General features: G+C 37.7%; 1 protein-coding gene across 3 annotated transcripts in view; it reads left to right on the top strand.

Moving 5' to 3' along the window:
• Positions 1-4,453: 4,453 nt before the first annotated feature.
• Positions 4,454-23,636, top strand: part of abcc12 (ATP binding cassette subfamily C member 12) — a 47,920-nt gene continuing 28,737 nt past the window's right edge. The window contains exons 1-10 of one of the 3 annotated variants that reach the window (XM_012957689.3): positions 4,454-4,623; positions 5,225-5,435; positions 11,053-11,208; positions 13,331-13,478; positions 14,236-14,469; positions 16,125-16,298; positions 17,425-17,572; positions 19,370-19,518; positions 20,250-20,357; positions 22,531-22,833. In XM_012957689.3, coding sequence (XP_012813143.2) covers positions 5,356-5,435; positions 11,053-11,208; positions 13,331-13,478; positions 14,236-14,469; positions 16,125-16,298; positions 17,425-17,572; positions 19,370-19,518; positions 20,250-20,357; positions 22,531-22,833 — 1,500 coding nt within the window. In that variant the 5' untranslated portion in view covers positions 4,454-4,623; positions 5,225-5,355. Of the gene's footprint in view, positions 4,624-5,205; positions 5,436-11,052; positions 11,209-13,330; positions 13,479-14,235; positions 14,470-16,124; positions 16,299-17,424; positions 17,573-19,369; positions 19,519-20,249; positions 20,358-22,530; positions 22,834-23,636 lie in introns of all 3 variants that reach the window. The other 2 variants (XM_002937870.5, XM_031897016.1) reach the window with 2 other exon arrangements.

Raw genomic sequence — 23,636 nt, 5'->3', positions numbered from 1 at the left:
GGTGGTTCACCTTTTACATTAACGCTTAATATGTTATAGCCATTTTACAAATTTAAAATGCTGCCATTCTTATACTATTTACACCAGGGTTCCCAAGCTTTGCAGAGTTAGTCACTGAGTGACAATAATTTGAAATAATTTTCTCACAAGCTTCACAGTTGGTTACTGGGGGACTAAGGTAAAGGTTAGGAAAAGTGGGTGGTGCCACCAACAGCCAATCCATTTCAACCCATTAAATTTCATTGGTTTATATTTAAACTGATGCCATTATTTATGTATTAATTCCAGGGTTGTTAAACTTTGCAAATTTAGACACTGGGTATTTGCGGTTCAAAGCCATTCATTTATTCAACCTATTTACTTTCAATGGTGAAATGTAAAATGCTGTCAGTCCCACAATTTTCACGCTTGAGTCCCCAAACTTTGCAGAGTTGGTCACTGGGGGGCTGCAGTTCAAAAATAGGAAAAGTGCGTTGGGCCACTAACAGCCAATCAGATTTCATCAATTGAATCTTATAGGTTTAAATTTAAAATGCTGTCATTCACACACTATTTATGCCAGGATGCCCACTGTTTGTCACTGGGTGACACACCCACCAACCACCAATCACAGTTCACCTGTTGACTTTTATTGGTTTAAATATAAACAGCTGCCATTGTTTAACTATTAATCCTAGGGTCCCTAAACTTTGCAGAGTAGTCACTGTATAACGGCAGTTCCAGGTGAGAAAGTGGGCCAACCAACTGCCAATCAGCTATCACTCATTGACTTTCAGTGGGGAAATTGAAATTGCTGCCATTCAGACACTATTAAAACTGGGGTCCCCAAACTTTGCACAGTGGTTTTTACTATATAACTGTGGTCCAAGGTTAGAAAAACTAGGTGGAGCCAACATCCGCCAATCAGATTTCATTCAGTGACTTGAAGTTTTGCAAAACAACATGAAGTTTGTTCTCAAACTTCCCTTTCTAGTTCTTTATAGTGTTTGCATTATTTGCCTTTTTTAACCTCTTTCCAGGTTTCACTGACACCAGCAGGCAAAATCTATTGCTCTGTGAGGCCACAACTTTGTTATTGTTACTTTTTATTACTTATCTACATATTCAGTCCCTCTACAATACTTATTACAGTCTCTTATTCAAACCACTGCCTGGTTGCTAGGGAAAAGAAGACCCTAGCAACCAGATTGAGGAGACTCTTATGGACTCACTATTTTGGTATCAAATCTCGAGTTACACTTCCTATTTGGCCTTTTAATAATCATAAAGGAAGAGAAAGCAGCCTACTCAAACTTCACTGAGTTAGCATGGGATGCTCACATTTTGCAGAGCTCAGGTATAAGCTACAGTTGAGTCTAGAAATTATACCTCTAGTCTGCTTTCATGGACAAATACATTTCCAGGTACATATTTGACTATTTTGTTCAAAACAAAGCCAATGTTGTATAAGCATAACTAGGGTCTATTACCCTTTATTTAAAAGACTAATTTAAAGGGGAACTCCACCCAAACTCAACTTTTGAAAAGTAAACAAATTTTTTAAGCAATTTTGCAATATACATCAATTGAAAATATTCAACCTTTTCATGATTTAATGTAATAATATGGTTTGAAACAGTTACCTAAGCCTGGCCCCCCTGTTCTCCTGCTGATATGGCCGACTACTTCGAGACTCAAAAAAAATGTAACAGTAGTCGACTGTCCTCAGCCTGCCTTCCGCCTGCATCCTACAAACCCCACAATTCCCTGCTGCACACGTGATGTTAATAAGGAAAGTAACATCACAGTGCATTGCATTTTGGATTATGTAGTTCCTGCATGCTGTCTGTTAGCTGTAGAGAAGTTGTTACAATTTGTAACATCAGTGTTTAATTCCCTCCTACCCTGCCAGGATTTCAAAAGATGCAGAAAGATGGTATTTATTCATACCTTTTAAAGAAAAAGATTACAGTGATAGATATATTAGGGGTTTATGTGCTGTGTGAAGCTGGAGTTCCCCTTTAAATGTATTACACTGCTACTTTGTGATTCATGTGGCTGCTTTAACAATTTAAGTAAAAATAATGCAGCACAGTAAACTGAAGAACTAAGGCTAATGCCTCACAGGCAGTTTCTCTGCTAGAAACATCTCAAACTGTCCACACTACCTTTCACCCTCTTGGAAACTACCTGGCACTGATCTCGAGGCACAAGTAAGTACTAGTAAGTATTTTTGGGGTGGAAACCATGTATGCTAGTGTTGACATTAGACTAAACTTTTTAATTATAGTAATATATGAAATATGAATCTCCAATGTAGCACTAATAAAATATATGCAAAACTTGTATTCTTATAAAATGGGTTAATTGTAATAGAAATTTTTTCTCTAATAACATTTACACATTACTAAAACACCAGTATTCACTAGTAGAGTTACCGTAATATATTATCAAAATCATTATAGTCAGATTTGCAAGGAATTATTTATCACTTTTGTTCATATGTGCAGTTCTAACAATGATGTGCCTGCCCAGCACACATGTAACTGGCTCTCCCTTCACCAGCCGGCAGTGTCAACCACTCCCCGGTTGCTTACACTGAGTAGGTAAGGAAGCTGCTAGGGTAGGGGGAATTCTTAGACCTATAGAGGAACCAAACCCTGCAGTCCGGGCCCCCTGTCCCCCAGGCGTGGTCTGCTTCCTCTATATTTACACCACTATATTCTATACAATTTTAATATAGGCTCATATTTTATACATTTTTTTTAAATAAATTATTCATTTGAACTAATATTGTAAGCAGTATATTACAGTGTCCTTGCCCTGTACTGTTTACAATCCACCTATGCTGCCTGAGTCACTGAGATAAAATAGCATACTAAAGGTTACAAACATCTGATCTTGGTATGGAAGACACAGCTTAAAGGTGGTAATTTATGCCCATGCATGGTTTATTCTCACCTGACCTGACCTGAATGCATGTGTGAGCAAGACACTTTGGGAGTCAGTTTTTAAAATACCATTTTCTGATGCTATCAGACTAAAACTGCAAATTAAATCTGCCACCACCCCTTCTTGTGGAATGGATTTGGCTGATTCAGTAGTTTAAATGTCTGACAGCTCCTCTTAACACAAGCAAGGTGGGAACCACTGGTAACTTTAAGAGCAACATTTCTGAGTATTTTTGTAACTGGAAATTTGGTCTCATTTTGGGTGATGGCAAACATGGTAAATTTGCTCTACTTCTGGCAACTAATCTTCTGAATTTGGCTTCCCACTGGCATCATTGGTGGGAAAATATGCACAGCACATAGTAGCCAAAGTTTCAGGCTACTATATAATATCACACTGGTGATATACATTAATGTTGACAAAAAAGCATTTTAAAGGACATGTAAAGCCTACATTTGCCTACAATGTATATCCGTTGGGCAAGTCTCAGTTGGGCAACTGTAGAAGAAGCCCACCCCCTGGGTTGCAGAGGATTCACCACAGGGTCTGGTTCCTCTATAGCTTTAAATAAAACCACCCTCACCAATCGCACCGCTAGGGTCTGGGTATGCAAGTGAGAAGGTGGCCCATCGGAAGATCTGAAAATTGCCCCACATCTCTGGAATGCTCTGTCTCCTTAGGAATGCCTCTTCTTAAGAATCACTTTCTAGTTGAAAAATTTTACAAGCCTTTGCTGTAAAACACCCCTGATTTGTGCGCTTGTTCCCACCCTCTTGTTTGTTCTGTTCATCTCCACTTATCTCCTTATAAATTGTCAGCCCTTTGGGATAGGGACCTTATTCCAACAGTATGTATGTACCAAGGCCAGAAATGGGGTTAGGCAGGTGGCTATGGAGCGGCTGGGAGGGACACAATTCCAGAAAAGTTGTAGACCTGGCAATAGAGAAAGTGAGGAGGGGAGCCAGTGATTAACGTGGGAGTTGGATTTATGGTGAAAGCAGTGGTGGTGGGAAGTTGTGGATCTGAGAAAACAGGGGCATAGCTGCTGGCGTTTTCTTGGCTATGTCCCAGTGAAGAGCGTTCTAGCTTTTACACAAGCAGCAGGAACATGTCTGTGTGGAATGGGTAAAAATCCCACCTTTTTAATCAAATTGCCCTGTCGATCTCTATATTTGTAAATTATGCAAAATCACATTTAAAGAAAACTATCTTTCCGACCTATGTTGTTGATGCACAACTATGGGCACCTCTCCCTCCCCCACACAGACAGAAAATGCTATCAGAGTTCCACGGAAATAAAAACCTAAATAGTCTGTTTCTGTCATCATGTCATGACAACATAATGTAGTTTTCATTCAGTCACGTAGTCGATACAAGATAGTGCGTAATTTCTAATAGCAGCAGCTGTGGGGGTTTAGCCAGTTTATATATAGCCTGCTACTAGAGGTGACCGCGGGGTGGGCAGAGCAGTGGGCGTGGCCAGGAGTGACAGGGGGAGGGCCTTACGGCGCTGGGAGCCGGCGAAAACTTTTTTTTTTAACTTGCTGGTCCTGAAAGTTGTCCCGTGGGGATACCTTCTCCTGTCACGGAGGGCTAGCACTTTTCTCGTCTCGGTCCCATTGCCATGTTACTTTCAGAGCTGCAGGCCAGAGTGTCCTTGAATGCTTTAGCAAGCTGGCAGTCAGTGTTCGGGTCAGTATGATGTTTTGGGACAGGCGGTATGGATTGCCCGTGTCTGTCACACTCCGTCGGGGCTATATAGCTTGATCTTTGGTTTGCAATAGCAAAGTTATGGATTCTCTTTTTTTAGCAATGCCATGTACCAGGATAAAAGCAACAAGGCTAATTATCCACATTTGCTAGGTCCTACTTCTGTAAATCGGAACCATTGCAAGTGAAGAAACACCAACAGGTTGCCTTATAATCAGACTATTGTAATTAGACAATTACTATAAGTATTATGTACTTATCGCTGAACACTCTTTATTAATGGCAGAAGTGCATCTAAATGTATTGTATTGTGAAGATCAGCAGTAAAATTTTGTGGCATGCCACCAGAACATCACACCAGAACTTTGCCCCGTATATTAGGTTTAAACTCTAGGTACATTGGCAACAAGCCAGGTGTCCTATTTGGTTACCTGCCCTATCAAAAAGCTGCTAAGTCATTGCAAACCAACATGCAAGTCATGTGGCGAGATTTAGAAATTGTACTCTCCTAATGTTGTCTTCACTACTTAATTTACACATAAATATTTATATATGTTTACATAGCACTACTGGTTTTGCACAGAACTTTTTGGTCATAATGTGCTCCAGTTTACAATAACTTGGATTAAGTGACCTGCTCAAGAACTCATCACAAGAATCAAGCCCAGACCCCTTAGTCCAGGGAATTGACTACTGCACAGCCTCAGGGACAACATGGACTTCCTTGGGAAGATGGTTGCTAGTAGGTACCACCAAAGCCTACAACTGTTGAAACCTTTTCGTGCCACTCACAGGTAAATATAATACAGCATGTCAAAATGGTTTTCGTTGAAAAAGTCTTAGTTATATTATATGCATTGTTTGCCAACCCATTTTCTAAATTACATGCCGCCCTTTGCCCTGCATGCTTAGGTGAATCCTTTGGTTGCTGTTTTTCATGCTGTATGGGTAGAGATTGCCATAAGCAAATGCAGTGGCTTTTTTGCCATTGCGCTGCATGGAAATGAATGAATATAAAGACTCCATTCTATCCTGTGGTGACAGCACCCATTGCACTGCACTGAACCACCAAACACAGATGAAGTGCAACAAAAAGTATTCCATCTGTGTTCAGTAAATCATTGCATTGCAGCGGGTGCTGTCACCATTGGATATAATGAAGTCTGTTAACTGATGCCTTCTTGTCTTGTGCAGAATGAAAAAAGCATTCCAAATCAAAGTTGAATTGTGGTAAATGGTATGAAATGGTGTGTAAAGTTTTGCAAATAATTATGAATCATGGGGTTTTTCTACTTCACTGCATATATTCTAAAAATTTGCTGGTTATATTAGTCTTAATCTCTTTTATCAACAGAGTTTTTTTTGGACACTAGATTTGTATCAGGTTTGTAAATATGCTAAATGACAACATTTGATTTCAATTAGTTCAGGAACCTACTAGAAAAGATGCTCTTTTGGATCTGATAATAACTAATAATACTAAATCTCCTTTGAGATTATAGGGGTCAGCCCTGTCCTTAAGACCTGCCTTAGAGTTAATGTAGTGCCACTATTTTGAAAGGGGTATGGTTCCCTATAGGCCTGTTTGGCATAAGTGGTAGGTAAGCATTCAGAAGGGGTAATAAGGTACAAGATACTTGAATACATTGCATCACATTTCTATGAGTCCGCTCATGCAATGTGTTTTTATACTTAATAGATCTTGCCAGACTAAGGTAATTGCCTTCTGTGAGGAGTTGAGCAGAAACCTACACTCTGGGGTAGTAGTGGATGCGATATACTTAGACTTTGCTAAAGCATTTGATACAGCACCACACAGAAGGCTGAAATTAAGGATTATTGAATAGAACATTATATTTGTACTTGGATAGAGAGCTGGCTAAAGGACCACTGGACCTGTGTTATTGGTTGAGTACTGCAAAGGTCTCTCCTTAGTCCTTTCCTTTTTAACTTGTTTGTTAATGACCATGAGGTGGACATAGTAAGTAATGTCTCTATTTTTGCTGTTGATAATAAATTGTGCAAATTGTATGTTCCTTGCAAGATGCTTTCACTTTGTAGATGTAGAGTGATTTGACGAAACTGCAGAAATGGTCAGCATAGTGACAGTGAGGTTTAACTTGCAAGGTTTAGGGGGCCATTTACAAACGGTCAGAATTTTTTTTGAGATTTAATATGCATCAAAATGGCTAAAAATCAGACAATTCGCTAAAACCTGCCAAGATCACATCGAAGTAAATGGCAGATGTCCCTCCCCATTCCTAGAGGATCCTTCCCACACAGACTTTTTCAGTTCACACATTTAAGCAAATGGCAAACATTTGTGGAAATGAGTTTTTTTCACATTTTTAACAATACAAAAATGAGAAATGTTAGAATTTTAGTAAATGTGCCCCTAAATGTATATACAGTGAGTTGGGGGCATCCTTAATTTAGAAGGATTTAAGGATTTGTTTTTTTTGGATAACAAGTTGTGAAACTCTAGGTAGTGTCATGAAAGCTAAAATAGATACAGAAAAAAATACTATCTTGCATTAAAAAGGGCATTAACTTGGAATAAAGACATCATTTGTCTCTTTTATAGGTCTCTGGTAAGCCCTCAAATGAAGGGGCAGTATACACCTTTACTCAACTTGAGCAAAGCAAACAGGGTTGTGCGGAAAATGTATTCTGCCTATTCTCTTCTTAGAGAAGGAAAAGGTATAATCAAATTGTAACCACCCCTTCCTATTATATTTGGTTTCCTAGTACCCTGAGCTGGAACTCCTGTACACTGAAAACTTCACTGGCCCAGAGTATATCTGTGAAAGCATCACTTTGCCATCTTCTTTTATATTTTAATTCATTTCTTTGGCTCCGGGCCAGTTCATATGTAAACAGTAAAGTAAAAAACATGCACATACAGGGGGTGCTTAACATTTTCGTACCCTCTAGTGATTATACATTATTTCTTTCTTTAATTAAGAAAAATATATTCTTATATTATTAAACACTCATGGAAAATTATTCTGAATCCCGCCCCCTGCCCCCCCCTCCATAAATGAGGGTTATGTGTGCAAATGGAGCTTTAAGATAAGAAGCAGCTAATTACAGATAGGGCTTTTCTGAGGACTGATAATTTGTGCTACTCTTCAAACAGTGATTCGGCAAAATAGAAAGTAGAAAAGGGAGTTAAAAATTGGCTTACATTTCTTTTTCAATGCAAGAAATAATAAAGATAGTTAATTAAAAGGTTTGTTTACCTTACCTTATTTTTCAGTATTTTTCAGATAGTACACCAGAAACAAAACCTTTTTAAATACGTTCGTTTGCTTAGTTTTGACTGTTTTTATAATATTGAAGTTACAATGTGATTTTTCACCTTTTCATGTATAAAGAGAAAGAAAGTTTGCCAGCGCTTAGTTTGCCTTTAAAAATAATTTTTACAAAAAATGAGGTGTTAGTACCACACTTTAGCCAAAATATGTAAGCTCACGTGCCACGTCAAGGCCCCTCACTGTACGTGAGTCCTACATGCAAGTCTGTGATGCAATTAAAATAAAGTCCCCCAGAAAGCAATGTGACTGAGTATTAAGACCTATTGCACCTACCTTTAGCTCAAAAAGGCTCTAGTGGGAAAGCAGGGAGCTTTTAAGCCCCAGCTCATTAACACACACATGAAAGTGATTCATTGGTTTAAAGGCTACATAGCAGCTAGAAGCAAAATTTGGCTACAATTTGTACACCAAAACACAGAAAGAAATCGCCAGCGCTCCGGTCTAACCAGCTGTAGTGTTGAGCAGCTGCTAGACCCATCATTGTGCCAGCGCTCGTCCCACCACAATGCTGAGTTGACAAGCTGCTATAAACGATAAAAAGCCATTAAATATACCAGATAAAGAAAGTTGCCAGCGCTTAGTTGCCTTTAAAATAATTTTACAAAAAATGAGGTGTTTAGTCCACATCTTTGGCCAAAATATGTAAGCCCTCAGTCCACTTTTCATGTATCCTGGAGCAGTTTTGGGAGGTTGGGTAACGATGCTGTAACCTGTCTAATTTTGATACATTAGTTGATACATTTCTTATCTTTAGCTCGTTCAGGGCTCTGGCACACGGGGGAGATTATCCCGCCCGCGATTAAACTCCCTGTTCGCGGGCGACCTGAATCTCCCCGAGTTCCTACCCCTACATCCACGGCGAACATGTAAGTCGCCGCGGGATGGCACATGCGGCGGCGATTTCGCACAAATCGCCGAAAAGACTCGGAGGTCTTTTCGGCGATTTCCGGAAATCGCCCCGCCGCGTCTGCCATCCCGCCGGCGACTTACATGTTCGCCGGTGGGATGGCAGGGGTAGGCAACTCCGGGGAATTAGTCGCCCGCGAACAGGGAGTTAATCGCGGGCGACTAATCTCCCCCGTGTGCCAGAGCCCTAAAAGCTCTTGCATACAGGTGTTTCTTCCTGTATCCAAGTGCTGTAGATCCTTATTGCATTACACCACAAGAGAACACAGGAAAAAACACAGCCCATTCTTCTGGATCACTTGCATTCGGCACTTGCATATGTACAGTGTACTTGCCCACTACAGGGAGACACATAAATACTGTGTGCAAGAGCCCTAAGAGTTTCATTACAGGTACACTGGATACATCTGAATACATTAGTTGCTAACATTCCACAGATGCTGCTGAGAAATTATTTAACTAATGGAGCAAATTAAAATCAGTATGTGAATTACTTAGCTGCCAGAGTGAAACACCAGAGAAAGGAACATAAAAGTTGAAAATTAAAAAAATAAAAGTAGTTGGAAAAAAACTTTATTTTTGGTGTACAATCTGAGAACTGAAAAAATGTAAAGCTTTAAAACAATAACATAAATTATCTTTAGCACAAGGCCTATTACTTAAGCTTATGTTTAAAACAGGAGTATAATTCCCCTTTAACAAGCATTTATCCTTCTGCATAAAAGGTTGACTTAGATTTAATATACAGGTAGTGAACAAAAAGATAAAAATACCAATGACTTTAAAAAAGGTGTAATAAGTGTTGTGATGGAAGGAAAGTGAGGAAAGTGATAGAGGCCCTGTTTGAGCCCCTATGAGTCCCTTAACTTGTACATCATTCAGACACAGGACAGGGCTGGCCTACATCTGGCAACAACCTGCACTTTGTGATGGGTTTATTTATGTGACACGAAGTACATAGTACAGTCAGATCTGAGAGGCAGAAGTATTCTCTGCATTAGCTCTTGTGCCACTTAGTGCTCTTGCACTTCTCCCCTGATTCAAAGTATATAACCCCTAGGGGCTGATTTATCAAAGTACGACAGGTCCGAAATACTGTGGTTATTTTCTGCAACTTTTTCGTACATTTGCGTGACTTTTTCCACAAAATTTGTGCAACAAAATCATATTGTAGCGCCGAGTACGAAAGTTTCGGATTCATTTATTCAATCGTGACTTTCCTTGGGCCGGGTTGGAGCTGCAGAGTGCCATTGAGTCCTATGGGAGGCTTCCAAAATCATGCACAGAAGGATCAAAGTCAGAAAGGTTTTCCCGCCATTTACGATCTGTCAATATGAAAATGTTGTGACTTTTGAAACACCAATACAATATTATCGTGACTAATACGATTGTTTTGTAAGCATTTTCGTGATATTTGCGATCATCAGAAATTATTGTATCTAATCCGAATTTTACCCATTTCGGGATTCAGACTCGTACTTTGATGAATGTGCCCTCTAGAGTGTGCAAGAATTAAACAATTTGCATTTATTCAGGCATACATTTCACTATTTAGCTAAGATAGTGATGGCAAAATAATCCGACAGTTTTTTTTGTGTTTTTTTAACACCCCGTATGATGTCCTGAAACGAATATATGTATTTATTGATAGAGAGGGGCAGAATACAATGCCATATTAAGAAGAACATAAAATTAAAGACACATGAACAGTTTGTCTATAGTTGAACTTCCCCTTCAGAGCTCTTAGGAATCTGGGAGATATATAAGCTCCGTCCTGGACTTTCTCAGGTATCCTGATAGTGACCTTGCCACAGTATATACGTTGTTAGCTTAACTTGATCTATATTTAATTCATCGGTGAAGCATGTCACAGTCTGTATGACTTTACATTTAAAAAAAAAATAAATTGAAATAAGAAAATTGGAAGTGTTAGCATGAATATGTAAAAGTCTATAAATCAGCCTAGATTTCTTGACTCTACTGACTTTGGCACTGAACCCCGTTAAAGGGGACACATGTCTCATTAGAAGTTCTATCTGTCCTGCTATACAAAGTGCCCTCTAATGTTAGCAGTTCTATGTAGCAATAAGTATGAACAAACAATAAACATATCCAATAAAGGGCTTCTGTTAAACACTACATCAGGAAGACAATTCTGACTAAGATGGAAATTTGTTTTGCATCATAGAAATCAACATCCAATTGACAATGCCGGCCTGTTTTCTTTTATGACCCTGAACTGGATTACGCCACTTGCCAGGAAGGCATACAAGCTCTCTGAACTTCAAATGAATGATCTCTGGAGTTTGCCTTTTCACGAGTCATCTGAAACAAACTGCCAAAGGTAAAAGCAGTACTCTGACCAATCTAAGGTTAGCTTATCTCCCAACATTTGAAAAATGTAAAGAGGGAGAAAAAGAAATGCTGCGTGTAGCGTGGCAACATTTTTTTAACCACGCACATTTTTATGACCCCACCTCCTAAATACCACTCCCATTTTTACAAAATTTGGCAGGTTATTTAAAGTTTAAACACATGTCTGGGGGGGGGTTGGGGTCTTGTTTCATGAGTTAGTACAGTTTTGCTAAAAAGGGTGAATTTGCCCTTTAAGCTGCAAGTCTCAGTTCCGCCAAGAGCTTATTAGTTATAATTGTAACTAAGGGCAGGTGTTGCTTGTTAAGTATTGTGGGCTTTCTGCCAAAAGCCTACAAACTACAGTATAGTTGAAATCAGCCAAACCCCTGACCAAAGCTGGACATATATGGCTAGTTTTAATCAGCATTACCAGTGTATACAGATTTCCATTTATTTGTCTAGTGTCTGGAGTTGCATGGGGTTCCAAAGAGTCTGCCACAGGATCTATTGTTTTATTGATAGGTAAACAAGGAGGCCATTTATAACACTCTATTTTTTTGTGTCAAAACTTGAAAAAGTTGCAAATTTTTGAAGATTTACTAAGGGTCAAAACAAGATCATGTAGAAGTCAATAGTAGAGGTCCTTTCCCTTCCTTGGAGGATCCTTCGTTTCCTTCAAAGTTTTTAGATTTTTTTATGCTCTTTTTTGTGTGACAATTTGAAAAAGTAATGTTTTTGGTGCAACAATTTTAAAGTGGACCTGTCACCCAGACATAAAAAGCTCTATAATAAAAGTCCTTTTCAAATTAAACAAGAAACCCAAATTAATTTTTATATTAACACATCCAAACCCATTATAAAAGTAATTAAAAATCCCAGTTGTCAATCATATATTGCCTGCCCTGCCTTTATGCCTTAGGCATAGAGGCGGGGCAGACAAGTACTTTAACTTTCAATTCAGCACTCACTTTCCCCCTCCCTCCTAACCATCTAATTGTGTAGCCAGTGCATGGGCCTGGGCATCTGGTTCCCCATTCTGGCACATACACACGATTTTGGGGTGATACAAAGCTTGCCTTAATAACAGTGTCCACAAAATGGCACCTGACTATTTGATGTGATTGTGTAAGTCTAGGACTGAAGTAAACAAGATTTATATTACTTATATAGTGTAAGTCAAGTTTATTTTGCTTAACAAACACAATAGAAAAGAATTTCAAATTATTTCTCAGGGTGACAGGTCCCCTTTAAAAAGATGCACTTTACCGACTTTTTTCAGACTTTTTCTCACACGGAGTTCTTCTTGCACAGAGTTTCTTAGGAAATGTCAGATATTCATATAAATGAGTTTGTTTGAATTTTTAAATTAAAAAAAAAGGGTTTTAGTAAATTTGCGCCCAAGTAATTATGTATACATGTATACAGAAGGTGTGGTGTATGACTCACAAGAGGAATTTAGGGTAGGGAGATAAGAGTATAATAAATCAGTCTACCAAAACAAAAATAGTAGTGTAACTAAGTATGCAGATCTCATTATCTCTACTAAACGCTATTTTGTTATAATTTAAAAAAGCAGATCTTTATAACAGAATGTTAACTGAGGTGTAAATTGTGATGTATACAGTGATGTTCTGATACAATTTGCAATTGGTCTTCATTTTATATTTTTGTATTTTTTCATTATTTAGCTTATTGTTCAGCAGCTCTTCAGTTTGGATTTTCAGTATTACTCTGATTACTAAGGTCTAATTTACACTAGCGACAGGCAGTTGTCTGAATGAGAGACTGGGATATGAACAGGATAGGGCCTGAATAAATAGATAAGTAATAAAAAGCAACAATAGAATAAAACTGTAACCCCACAAAGTACTTTACATATTTTACTTCCCATTAAATAAAGTTCTGGGTTCTGGTAGACTGTGGTCAGGAATTACTTATACCAGTGCATTTTTATTATCCATATTTATTGCCTAAGGGAACTTGGAGGCATGAATCTTCAGCTCCCTTATTTCATTCTCAGTTTAATGAGAGTGTACAAAACATTTTTGGAAGATGAAATACTAACAGCTATAATATTATCTATTCTTGCATATGTAATCCCTACATAACAGATTGCAGTCTCTCTGGGAAGAAGAACTACAGAACCATGGGAAAAGGAAAGCTTCACTAAGTCTAGTGTTGTGGCGCTTCTGTCGAACAAGATCTTTACTGGCTTTTTTGTCTCTGATTATCACAATGACGGCAAGCTTTATTGGCCCTGTGAGTTAATGTTTTGTCTGCCTTAGTGTTTTTTCATATTATATTTACCAGTTGAACATTGCATGATGCATCTGTAATAAATGTGTCACCAAAGATAATTTAAACTCTTGTGGCCTGCAAAAAAATATTGACTGTTGATTTTTCTTGATTTTATTTTCTAGCACATCTCTCTCTGGATTTATTTGGTGCATACATAGCCTACTGACAGTTGCCCCCAAAGGCAACACATACCTTATAATAGACTCCCAAGTTAATTACATAGCTTATAGTGTCATGTCGGCTAAGGCCCGATAGAGCGATAATTTAGCCGCGATAAATCTCTGCTACCGCAGGCGAATAATCTCTCTGGAATTTCTTTTCACTGGCAACAAAGTGAATTGCTTGTGGAAAGGTATAGGGGTTTTCTAAAGTTGCGCAGAGTTGCCTGCAGGAGAAAACCATGCGAATTGGGAAAAGCAAAGTAATGCGTATACTTTTTCATCAGTTATTCACATTTTTTCGCCGGTGGAAAGGCATTTCAGAGAAATTAGTCTCCTGCAGTCAGAGATTTATTGCGACTGAATAATCTCTCTGTCAGACATTGGCCTAAAAGGAGATCTCACCCCAAAACTTTTTCTGCATAATGAAAGACAATTTTGAGCAGCTAATTTTTTGCAGAATATTTATATATCATATTATTTACTTATCATTACATAGGACATAGTTAATTATATGTAGACGTCATTTAAGGTATAATGTTTTCTTCTCTTATTTGCAGGCTATTTTTATTCGGGCCTTACTAGAATATGCAAATACTTTAAAACATGATCTGCGTTATGGGTTGATTCTAGCATCTGGCATATTTGCAGCAGAACTTGTTCGTTCTTGGTCTTTTGCTTTACATTGGGCTATGAACTACAGAACAGGAGTTCGACTAAAGGGTGCTGTTCTAGCATTGGCGTTTAAAAAGATGCTGAAACTTAAACAATCAAATGACATTCGGACTGGTGAGGTAAAAGTTTGTATAGTCATCTTTTTTATTGTATATATAAAATATTGGCATGTACCAGCATTTCTTTTCAAGCAATTAAAGTGATTTATTAAATATTACAATGCATCTGATTAATCCAATGCATAATTTATTTAAGAATTTAAGACATCAGATGTCTTGTGATTTGAATAAAACACTTTGAAATCACTTCAACTTTTTAATCACATAAACAGGAATACTGGTCCAGTGAGTGCATATATATGCACTTAAATTTACTTCAAAACATGCCTTTTCATTCTATGCATAGCAAAATCACCAAAGTTTTAGGGCATTTTTTTAAGGAATGAAAAGCATATTAAAGTACTTACTGTGCTTTCACTGTTATTAGGTTTTTTGAATATAGTTGTGATTTCCTGTTGTTACCTGTTACTTAACTTTATTATATATCTGTGTCTGGTTCGTTCCATGACAAGTGGTAATTCACCTTAAAATTAACTTTTAAGGCAGCAATATTTTATTATTTGTATTTTATATTATCTGCTTTTTCCTGCATTTAATAGGGATTAAACGTAATAACCAGGCAGCAATTAGAAAGTCAGAATGGAAGGGGTAGGTTGAATTAAAACATGAGCAACACAAAAATAAGTATAACAATAAATGTTATTGTTTTGGTTGCTGACAATCAGATAGCATTTTTAGTTGCTGGCTGGAAAGAGGCAGAATCGAAATGCTAATCATTAAAAGGAATACAGTATATACTGATAAATTGCTCAATGGTCCCAGTTTTTGCGGTACAGTCCCACATTGCAGATCCAAAAAAAGGGGTGAAGCTTCATGGAAAGTGACCAAAGAATTTGAAGATCAGAATGTCCAGCCATAACTGTGCATGGTCAAGCAGAATATAGGCGTTACTTGCCCTTCATTTGATAATTCAGATGTTGGGAGGTATGGGTCTATCTGTTGATTTTCTAACATTTGATGTATCTAGTGTCTAGCTTCTACTCCACTACCTTGTGTGGATTTGTCTGTTGCTATACTTGCGTCTCTTTTTCTGTAGTATATTTCTTTGAGGAACTTTTTCTGTACCTATATGTATTATTTAAGATGGTCAGGTTTCATAACATTTCATGTGGTTTTGTTTTTTGTTATTGTCCTCATTGTTAGTGTCTGTATTTTTTTCTATCAATATATATTAATAATATTGTTCTCAAATGCTGGTGGCTCTAAATTACACATTCATTCAGGATTCTCGAGTCAGAGACTTAAAAAACAACTATAGTTCCTAACACCTCCGCACCTCCCAATGATTATAACCTCTAATCCTAGAACCCGAACCAGGACTCCTGTCTGGCCCAGGGTACTATTCCTTGAGTGCTGCACCACTGTCATTTTACAGTGCCCCAGAGATTCTCTGTGCTTTCCCCGATAGCATTCATGCAATCATGCACAGTAAAGTAAATTACCACAAATGACCAATAAGAATAATTATTCTTTATCCTTCTGTTGTCCCATTGTATGAAATCTTATGAAATATCATAATGACTTCCTAAAAGTGAGCATGTATCTGTGAGTAAAATGAGACATAATTATCAGTTTTATATTTATTCTGCCACACTGATATAGTAAGTGCTGTATCTTAAGAAATGTGTAATTTGCTTATTTTTTGTTTCTCTTAGCTTCTTAACATGTGCTCCAGTGATGGTCAGCGGCTATTTGAAGCAGCATCGATTGGCTGTATGTTGGCTGCAGGTCCTGTGATTGGGATCATGGGTCTGGTGTATACAGCACTTTTCCTGGGGCCTTCTGCCCTTCTAGGTTCTTCTGTATTTATTATTTTTTATCCATTTATGGTAAGATAGGTTCATGATATCATCAATCAAATTGCTAATGTTTATAGTGTTAAAGGAGAAGGAAAGGCTAATAAAGAGTTAATCTCAAGCTGCAGGCATACCTTCAGTTCTCTCAATAGTGCCCTTAAGTCTTCCCATATTTCTCCCGTTCAGATGATCAGAAACCTCATGGAAAAAAATGCTGAGCTCTGTATAGAAAGCGCCATGAAGAAACTTCCTGCTGATTGGCTCAGATCACACATTCCTAAGGGGGACGCTTAGCATTCTTGAGGGGGGGGCAGGAGAGGGGAGAGAAGAGAGAGCTGTATGTCTCTGGCAGAGGAAAAAAAAAACAGACAAGAAATCCTGTTTCTTTTGAAAGAGAACTCAGTGCAGTGTTTCTGTGAGTGCTTATGGCTGTATTTACATAGACCTTTTTGATAAAGCTTACTTAGTCTTTCTTTACCTTTCCTTCTCCTTTAAAGGAACAGTAACACTAAAAAATTAAAGAGCTTTTAAAGTAATAAAAATATAATGCACTGTTGCCCTGCACTGGTAAAACTGGTGTGTTTGCTACAGTAACACTACTATAATTTATATAATAAGCTGCTGTGTAGCCACGGGGGCAGCAATTCAAGCTGGAAAAAAGGAGAAAAGGCACAGGTTACATAGCAGATAACAGATAAGTTCTGTAGAATACAATAGTGTTTTATCTGTTATCTGCTATGTGCCTGTGCCTTTTCTCCTTTAAATGGCTGCCCCCATGGCTACATAGCAGCTTATTTATATAAATTATAGTAGACTTTCTGAAGTAAACACACAACTTTTACCAGTGCAGGGCAGCAGCACATTATATTTTAGTTACTTTTATACACTTTCATTTTTTGGTGTTACTGTTCCTTTAAGGATGAGTAAAGCAGGAAGAAAAAAGTGATTACAGTGACTGTATAGCTGTAAAATATTATATTACTTGCTTTCCCTGGAGCACCAAAATCAACTTTATTTTAAGCAATCTTTGGTGAAATTCCCTACAACATAATGATAAAATTGTATATAGATAGATAGACTGCTAGCTTGCTAGATATAGATATATGCATATATATTTACATATAGAATTCTTCACCGAGTCAATTAATTTTTCTTGCAGATGCTGGCATCAAAGCTCACAGCATATTTTCGAAAGAAATGCATTGTGGTAACAGACAGAAGAGTGAGACTTATGAATGAGATCCTAAACTCTATAAAATTTATTAAGATGTATGCCTGGGAAAATACCTTTAGAAATAAAATTCAAGGTGGGGTAATTAATTATGAGGTTTACTCACTATTACATTTTGGAATATATTGTCTGTTGAAAAAAGGGTACAATTTTTACTGTTTAAACATTCTATTTCCTTACAAAGAGGGGCTGTACATTTTAGCATAATAGCAAATGTTATCCATGTAAAAACTTAACATCCATGTACAACTAACAGTCATATACATAGATGGGTCTGTATGTGCATGATGTACATGCAAACACAATGAATGATTCTTCAGGACTAGACAATCTTGTTCATAGCTTAGCATGTACGTAGGAGGTAAAAACAGCACTGGGAAACAAACTCATAGGGGCACATTTACTAATCCACGAATCCGAATGGGAAAAATTTGGATTGGAAAAGAACATTTTGCGACTTTTTCGTATTTTTTGCGTTTTTTTCGTCGCCGTTACGACTTTTTCGTAAACTTTTTCTTAGCCGTTATGACGCGCGAATTGTCGCGACTTTTTCGTAGCCGTTCCGATTTGCTCGTATATTGTTGCGACTTTTTCGTATTTAGCGCTCGTAAACACCGGCCAAAACTTTCAGACTTTCCATGATTTTGGAAGCCTCCCATAGGACTCAATGGCACTCTGCAGCTCCAACCTGGCCCAAGGAAAGTCACGATACTGAAGCTTGAATGAATCCGAAACTTTCGTACTCGGCGCGACGGCTACGAAAAAGTTGCGACAGTTCGCGCAAGTCGTAACGCTAGGAAAAAGTCGCGACAATTTACGAAAAAAAAACTCAAAATACCAATCATTGCGAAGAAAACTGCATGTGGATTAGTAAATATGCCCCATAGAGTTCCTATGAATAATAGCTCTTTTCAAGGCCAGTCTTAAGATTAAGAGGAACAATTGTTATTGGTGCACCTATATCCAGAGCTTCCATCAGGAATCAAGATGCCCAATACCACTAAGTTACCACTAAGTTAGCAGGGTGCACCCACCAAAGGGCTCCAATTATTAACCAACTGGTCACCTGGGCCTCTGAGAGGAGGGTCCTGCCAACTAGTAAAGGGGGCTCCAATGAAAATAATAATAAATGTCCTCTGCACAAATGACCTTATATAAAAACCACTCCCATGATCCACCAGTAACCCCACCTACTCTCTTACAAGCCCACTCTTTTTTCAATTTCCATATCATGTTTTTATGTCTCTTGGGGCTCCTTTGCCACAGGGCCCCTGTGTACAGTACTCGCTATACTCCTTGATGGCAGCTGTGCCTATAACTTCCCATAAGTTAATGTTCAAGTTCTTCATTTTGAGGGTACCTATCTCAAAGATAGTTTTTAGAGCATTATTATTTTATGAGTTTTCTAGGATACTTCTGAAGCTTTTATTATGCCTATTATGCCTTTTATTATTATTTTTCTGTCTGCTTCTATAACAGTATATAGCACACAAGAGCCATAAATATCCTGAAAATGATATAATTATATACCTATGTACTTTATGTGATATGACTCATTGAAACTTGTGCATACTATAATACATAATATACTCCCTGGTGTAAAATATAAGGATATTAAAAGTCACCTTGAAGTTTCATCATCTGTATAAAATTACCCAGCCATCAGCCTTGTCTCCTTATATGGTCATGGAACTTCTCATTGACGTATAATACCTTTATATTTTTACAATAGGGGGTACATTTTTTTACTTTATAATATAGAATATCACCTGCAGCTGTAAAAATCCCCGCTATTAGAGGGTATACAGCTCTAAAAACAGCAGTTCGACATTCTGAGGTGTCTTTTTTCTAAACATAGATTTTTTTTTCTTAGATATCCGAAGTGAAGAAAAGACATTTTTGGAAAAAGCTGGATATGTTCAGAGTATAACATCTGGGGTAGCTCCAGTAGTTGTTGTGGTAGCCAGTGTATGTACATTTACATTGCACATGGCACTTGGATACAATCTGAATGCAGCTGAGGTATTGTACTGTGTTCATTAATATGTATTATGTGTAAGCTAACAATATCAGTATGCACATAAAGACTTCTATTTAATCCTTTGCAGCATTTGTTCTTCCCTTATTGTCAACATTTTAAACTTATTATTTTAAACTTTTTTTTAACTATTTTTTTATTTCTTATGTATGTCTCTTGTCTGTCTAGAAAGGTCCATAGACTAACTCAGTATTATTTTTTTAAGTTTTGTACCCGGTCCAGTTATATAAAATGATTTCATTTGGTGTAATAATAAATAGGGATATAATACCAAATACTTAGCAGCTTGTCCTCTTAAACAAGCTGTAACTCCATATTTTTCTTTAGTTTATCCTGTACTCAAATGTAGGAATATATTAATACCTCCTAGTTATCCAATATAAAAAACCTGCTGTTGACCATCCTGTAAGTACCCTGCTAATGTTCTCATGCTTCTTTTGAAAAGAGGCAGATATTGTACTGCCTCCTCTTCCTATTTTTAAGAGTTAATTTGCTTCCCCCAGGTCATTGTAACTAGTTTCTCAGAATTTATCGCAGCTGCCAGTTGTGTTATTCTGCAATGAAATAAAAGAATGGGGAAAAAATTAACTTGCAGAAAAAACATGGCAAATCTTTCAGATGGGATTGTTAATAAAATAAATAGTAATATACATTTGCTCCTACAGTTGTGCTGCAGGTGGAACGTTTTGTTTAAACTATTCTGTTACTGTCCTAGGCCTTTACAGTTGTTACAGTTTTCAACTCAATGACAAGTGCTCTAAAAATGATACCACTCGCTGTGAAAGCAGCTTCTGAAGCTTCCATTTCCATCTCCAGATTCCAGGTGGGTCATGTGCTTGCTAGATCAGTTCCTTTCAGTACTAGGACAGTGCACCTGATATATATTTTTATTACCCCAAACCTGCTCAAGAGTATCAAAGATATTTTGTTTGTTACATATTAAGAGGCATGGAATATGTAATGGCTTTCTTCTAGCTAGCAACATAACTAGAGGTTATTGGGCCCAACAGCAAAATCTTGTATCCACAGCCTCAGACCCCTCTGAAAAATGATCTGTTTTAGACAGATTTATTGACATTGCAAACTAATCAGCACCAGACAAATACCAGTATACATCTATTGCCATCTTCTGCCCCTTCTGTGCCTGTGAGTATGTTAATATGACCTGGGTATATGAAAACAGAGCTCCCTTTTCCATAATAGTTTCTGAACTTTTTCAGGTTTAGTTATACACTGGCTTATGGCTCCCTGCGTACAATTAGGGGCTTATTTATTAATATTGGAGACAAACATAAGCACTGATGTTGTCAATAGCAACTTATCAGTGCTTTACTTTTTCTAACTTGTAGGTGACCATTGAAATCGAATTACTGATTGGTTGCTATGGGCAAGATCACCGGTAAAGATTGTCTCCAGTGTTAATAAATACACCCTTTACTGAATGTTGATAAATAAGCCAATTAATAGTAACAATAATAAAAAAGTGAAGAGAAAGAGACATACAGATACTGCTTTCAATATTGGGCTTATTCATCTGTTTTCAAATTTGTGAATTCAAGTTTGTTTTTCTAAATCGAATAAATTTGCGAGTTTACAAGCTCTAAAAACTCTAGCTTGAGAATGTGGCTTGACTTTGCCTAAGACAACTCCCATTGACTTCTATAGAAACTCACAAGCTTTTACATGGCGAATTTATACTTTTCAGTTTTCAGGGTTTTTGTATGTAATAAATACCAGACATTCGAGTTTTCGAACCATAATTTGAATTCGAGTTTTTTAAGTGCAAAAAAACTTGAATCTAGCAAAAAAAATCAAACTTGACCATAGATAAATCACCTCCTATGTGTCATTTATGTATATTGGAAATTGCTTAAAATTACAGTTTCTCTTATTAAGCTGAATTTTATTTTAGGGCTTACATCTCCTTTAAATTATACAGCAAAAGTATGTTATTGAACGGATGTCATTTGATTGGTAGCACAAAGTTTCAAGTTTAGGCATAAACTTATTAGGGTTGATTCACTAAATTGCGATAACACATATTGCATGCTTTTTTTTCGTTAAAATTGACCCAAAAAAAGTATTATCGCATGCGTTAAGTCGCATACGATAGCGTGCGTTAATTAGAGCGCAACCGCATTGCGTTAATTAGCGCGCAGAAATAATACTAACGCATGATTCACAAACACTTAGATGCGCTAAATATCGCATTTGTCTGTGCGAAAATTAACACCTACTTGGGGCAGGCGGTAATTATAGAAAAGTACAGTTAATGAGCTTTTGGCAACACAGTATGGACTTTGCAGTGTGATTTATGCAAGTATGTGTTGGCCCTAGAGTGATGTAGCCTCCAGTTTGCAGGGAAATGATAATTTTCTTAAAAGTAGTTTTACGAAAGTAATGCCATGTATGGCTAATATGGCGTGCGTTTTTTTCGCACGCCGCGACTATTTGTGCGTGATGCGTTGATTAGCTCGCGTTCCGTCAAATACCGCACGAAAATAGTCTTCGCGAAAAAAAACACAAACAGCATCGCGTCTAAATTAACGCAAGTATACTTTTAGTGAATCGTGCGTTAAGACGCAAAAATTAGACGCGATAAAATTTTCAACGCATGCTATAAATAGCGCTCGGAATATCGACCTTTAGTGAATCAACCCTATTGTGTGCTAATGAACTCAAAATCTAAATGATCAGCACAGCACTTGAATTTGTTGCTGGTGCAGAGCAACTGCGCGCTGAACTTTTTGTGATGGATGTTCTTGTTTTTTGCACTTGTACTTTGCCTATTTTTACCCAGTTGAAAATTAGATTTACAGCATATTCATTTTTATTTAAGATAATTTAAGAACAAATTTGATAAGGTGATGTGAATAAAAGCTAACTTGTACATATTTATGTAATCAAACATACAGTACCACTTCTTAATAGTTCTATATATATTAGTAGAAATGTCCCTCTTTCATGTTGCTTAGCACTGAATTCCCTGTTTCCAGAAGCTGTTTTTGATGGAAGAGTCTGATATGAGAAACAATCAGAGACTACTATCAAATGATCTCATCGATTTCAGTGGTGCCTACTTTTCATGGAGTTCAGATGTCAGATCTTCAACACTAGAAAAACAAAAAGAGGCAGAGCAAAAACAAGAGGAGTTCAAGGAGACCCAGAATCTAATTAATGGCCATTATCTATTTAGCTCATCAGAATCAAAACAAATAGTCAATGGTACCAATGCATCTGAATATATAGTTTGTGAGCATAAAGCAGCACTCATTAACATCAATTTCACTGTACAAAAGGTTTGTGTTACTTCCTAATAATGATACAGATTCCAAAATGTTATGTCAGATATTGTATGTTCATGTTTAGGGCTGTGGCACACGGGGAGATTAGTCGCCCGCAACAAATCTCCCTTGTCGCGGGCGACTAATCTCCCCGAAATGCCATCACAGCGGCGAAAATGTAAATCACCGGTGGGATGGCATACGTGGCGAGATTTCGGGGAAATCGCGGAAGTTGCCTTGAGAGGAAACTTCCTCGATTTCAGGGGAGATTGCGGCGCTGCATATGCCATCCGACTGGCGATTTACATTTTCGCTGGTGGGATGGCATTTCGGGGAGATTAGTCGCCCGCGACAAGGGAGATTTGTCGCGGGCGACTAATCTCCCCGTGTGCCACAGCCCTTAAGTTACATTGTACCTTTAAGGCAGAGAGGCAGGCAGGGTAAGATGGCAGGAACAGGAAGTGAGAGTACTAGCGTGAGAGGGAAAGCAGGGAAAAGATCTGGAACTGTACAAGGAATAAAGTTGTATTTCCACTGCAGGCTGTATGTGTAATCTATGGATTAAGTACACACTAAATGATCCAGTAGTAACAGATAAATATATATCTGTTATGACTGCGTCATTTAGTGTGTACTTAATGCATAGAATAAGTAGAGGGTTTGTTTACTAACCCTTAAGTGCATTTGCTTTAAAATGGGCACAATGGGTAGCATACATTGACACAATTTATTACTGTATTTGCATTCAAACACTTTCACTTACTGGTTCATGCATCCATCCTGCCTCTGATAAATGGTGCGTAACTGGGCCTATTTAT

This window comes from Xenopus tropicalis, chromosome 2, assembly GCF_000004195.4.
Source record: "Xenopus tropicalis strain Nigerian chromosome 2, UCB_Xtro_10.0, whole genome shotgun sequence".
Taxonomy (NCBI): domain Eukaryota; kingdom Metazoa; phylum Chordata; class Amphibia; order Anura; family Pipidae; genus Xenopus; species Xenopus tropicalis.
Note: the sequence above shows the minus strand (reverse complement) of the source record. Positions and strands in the feature narration are given on the sequence as shown.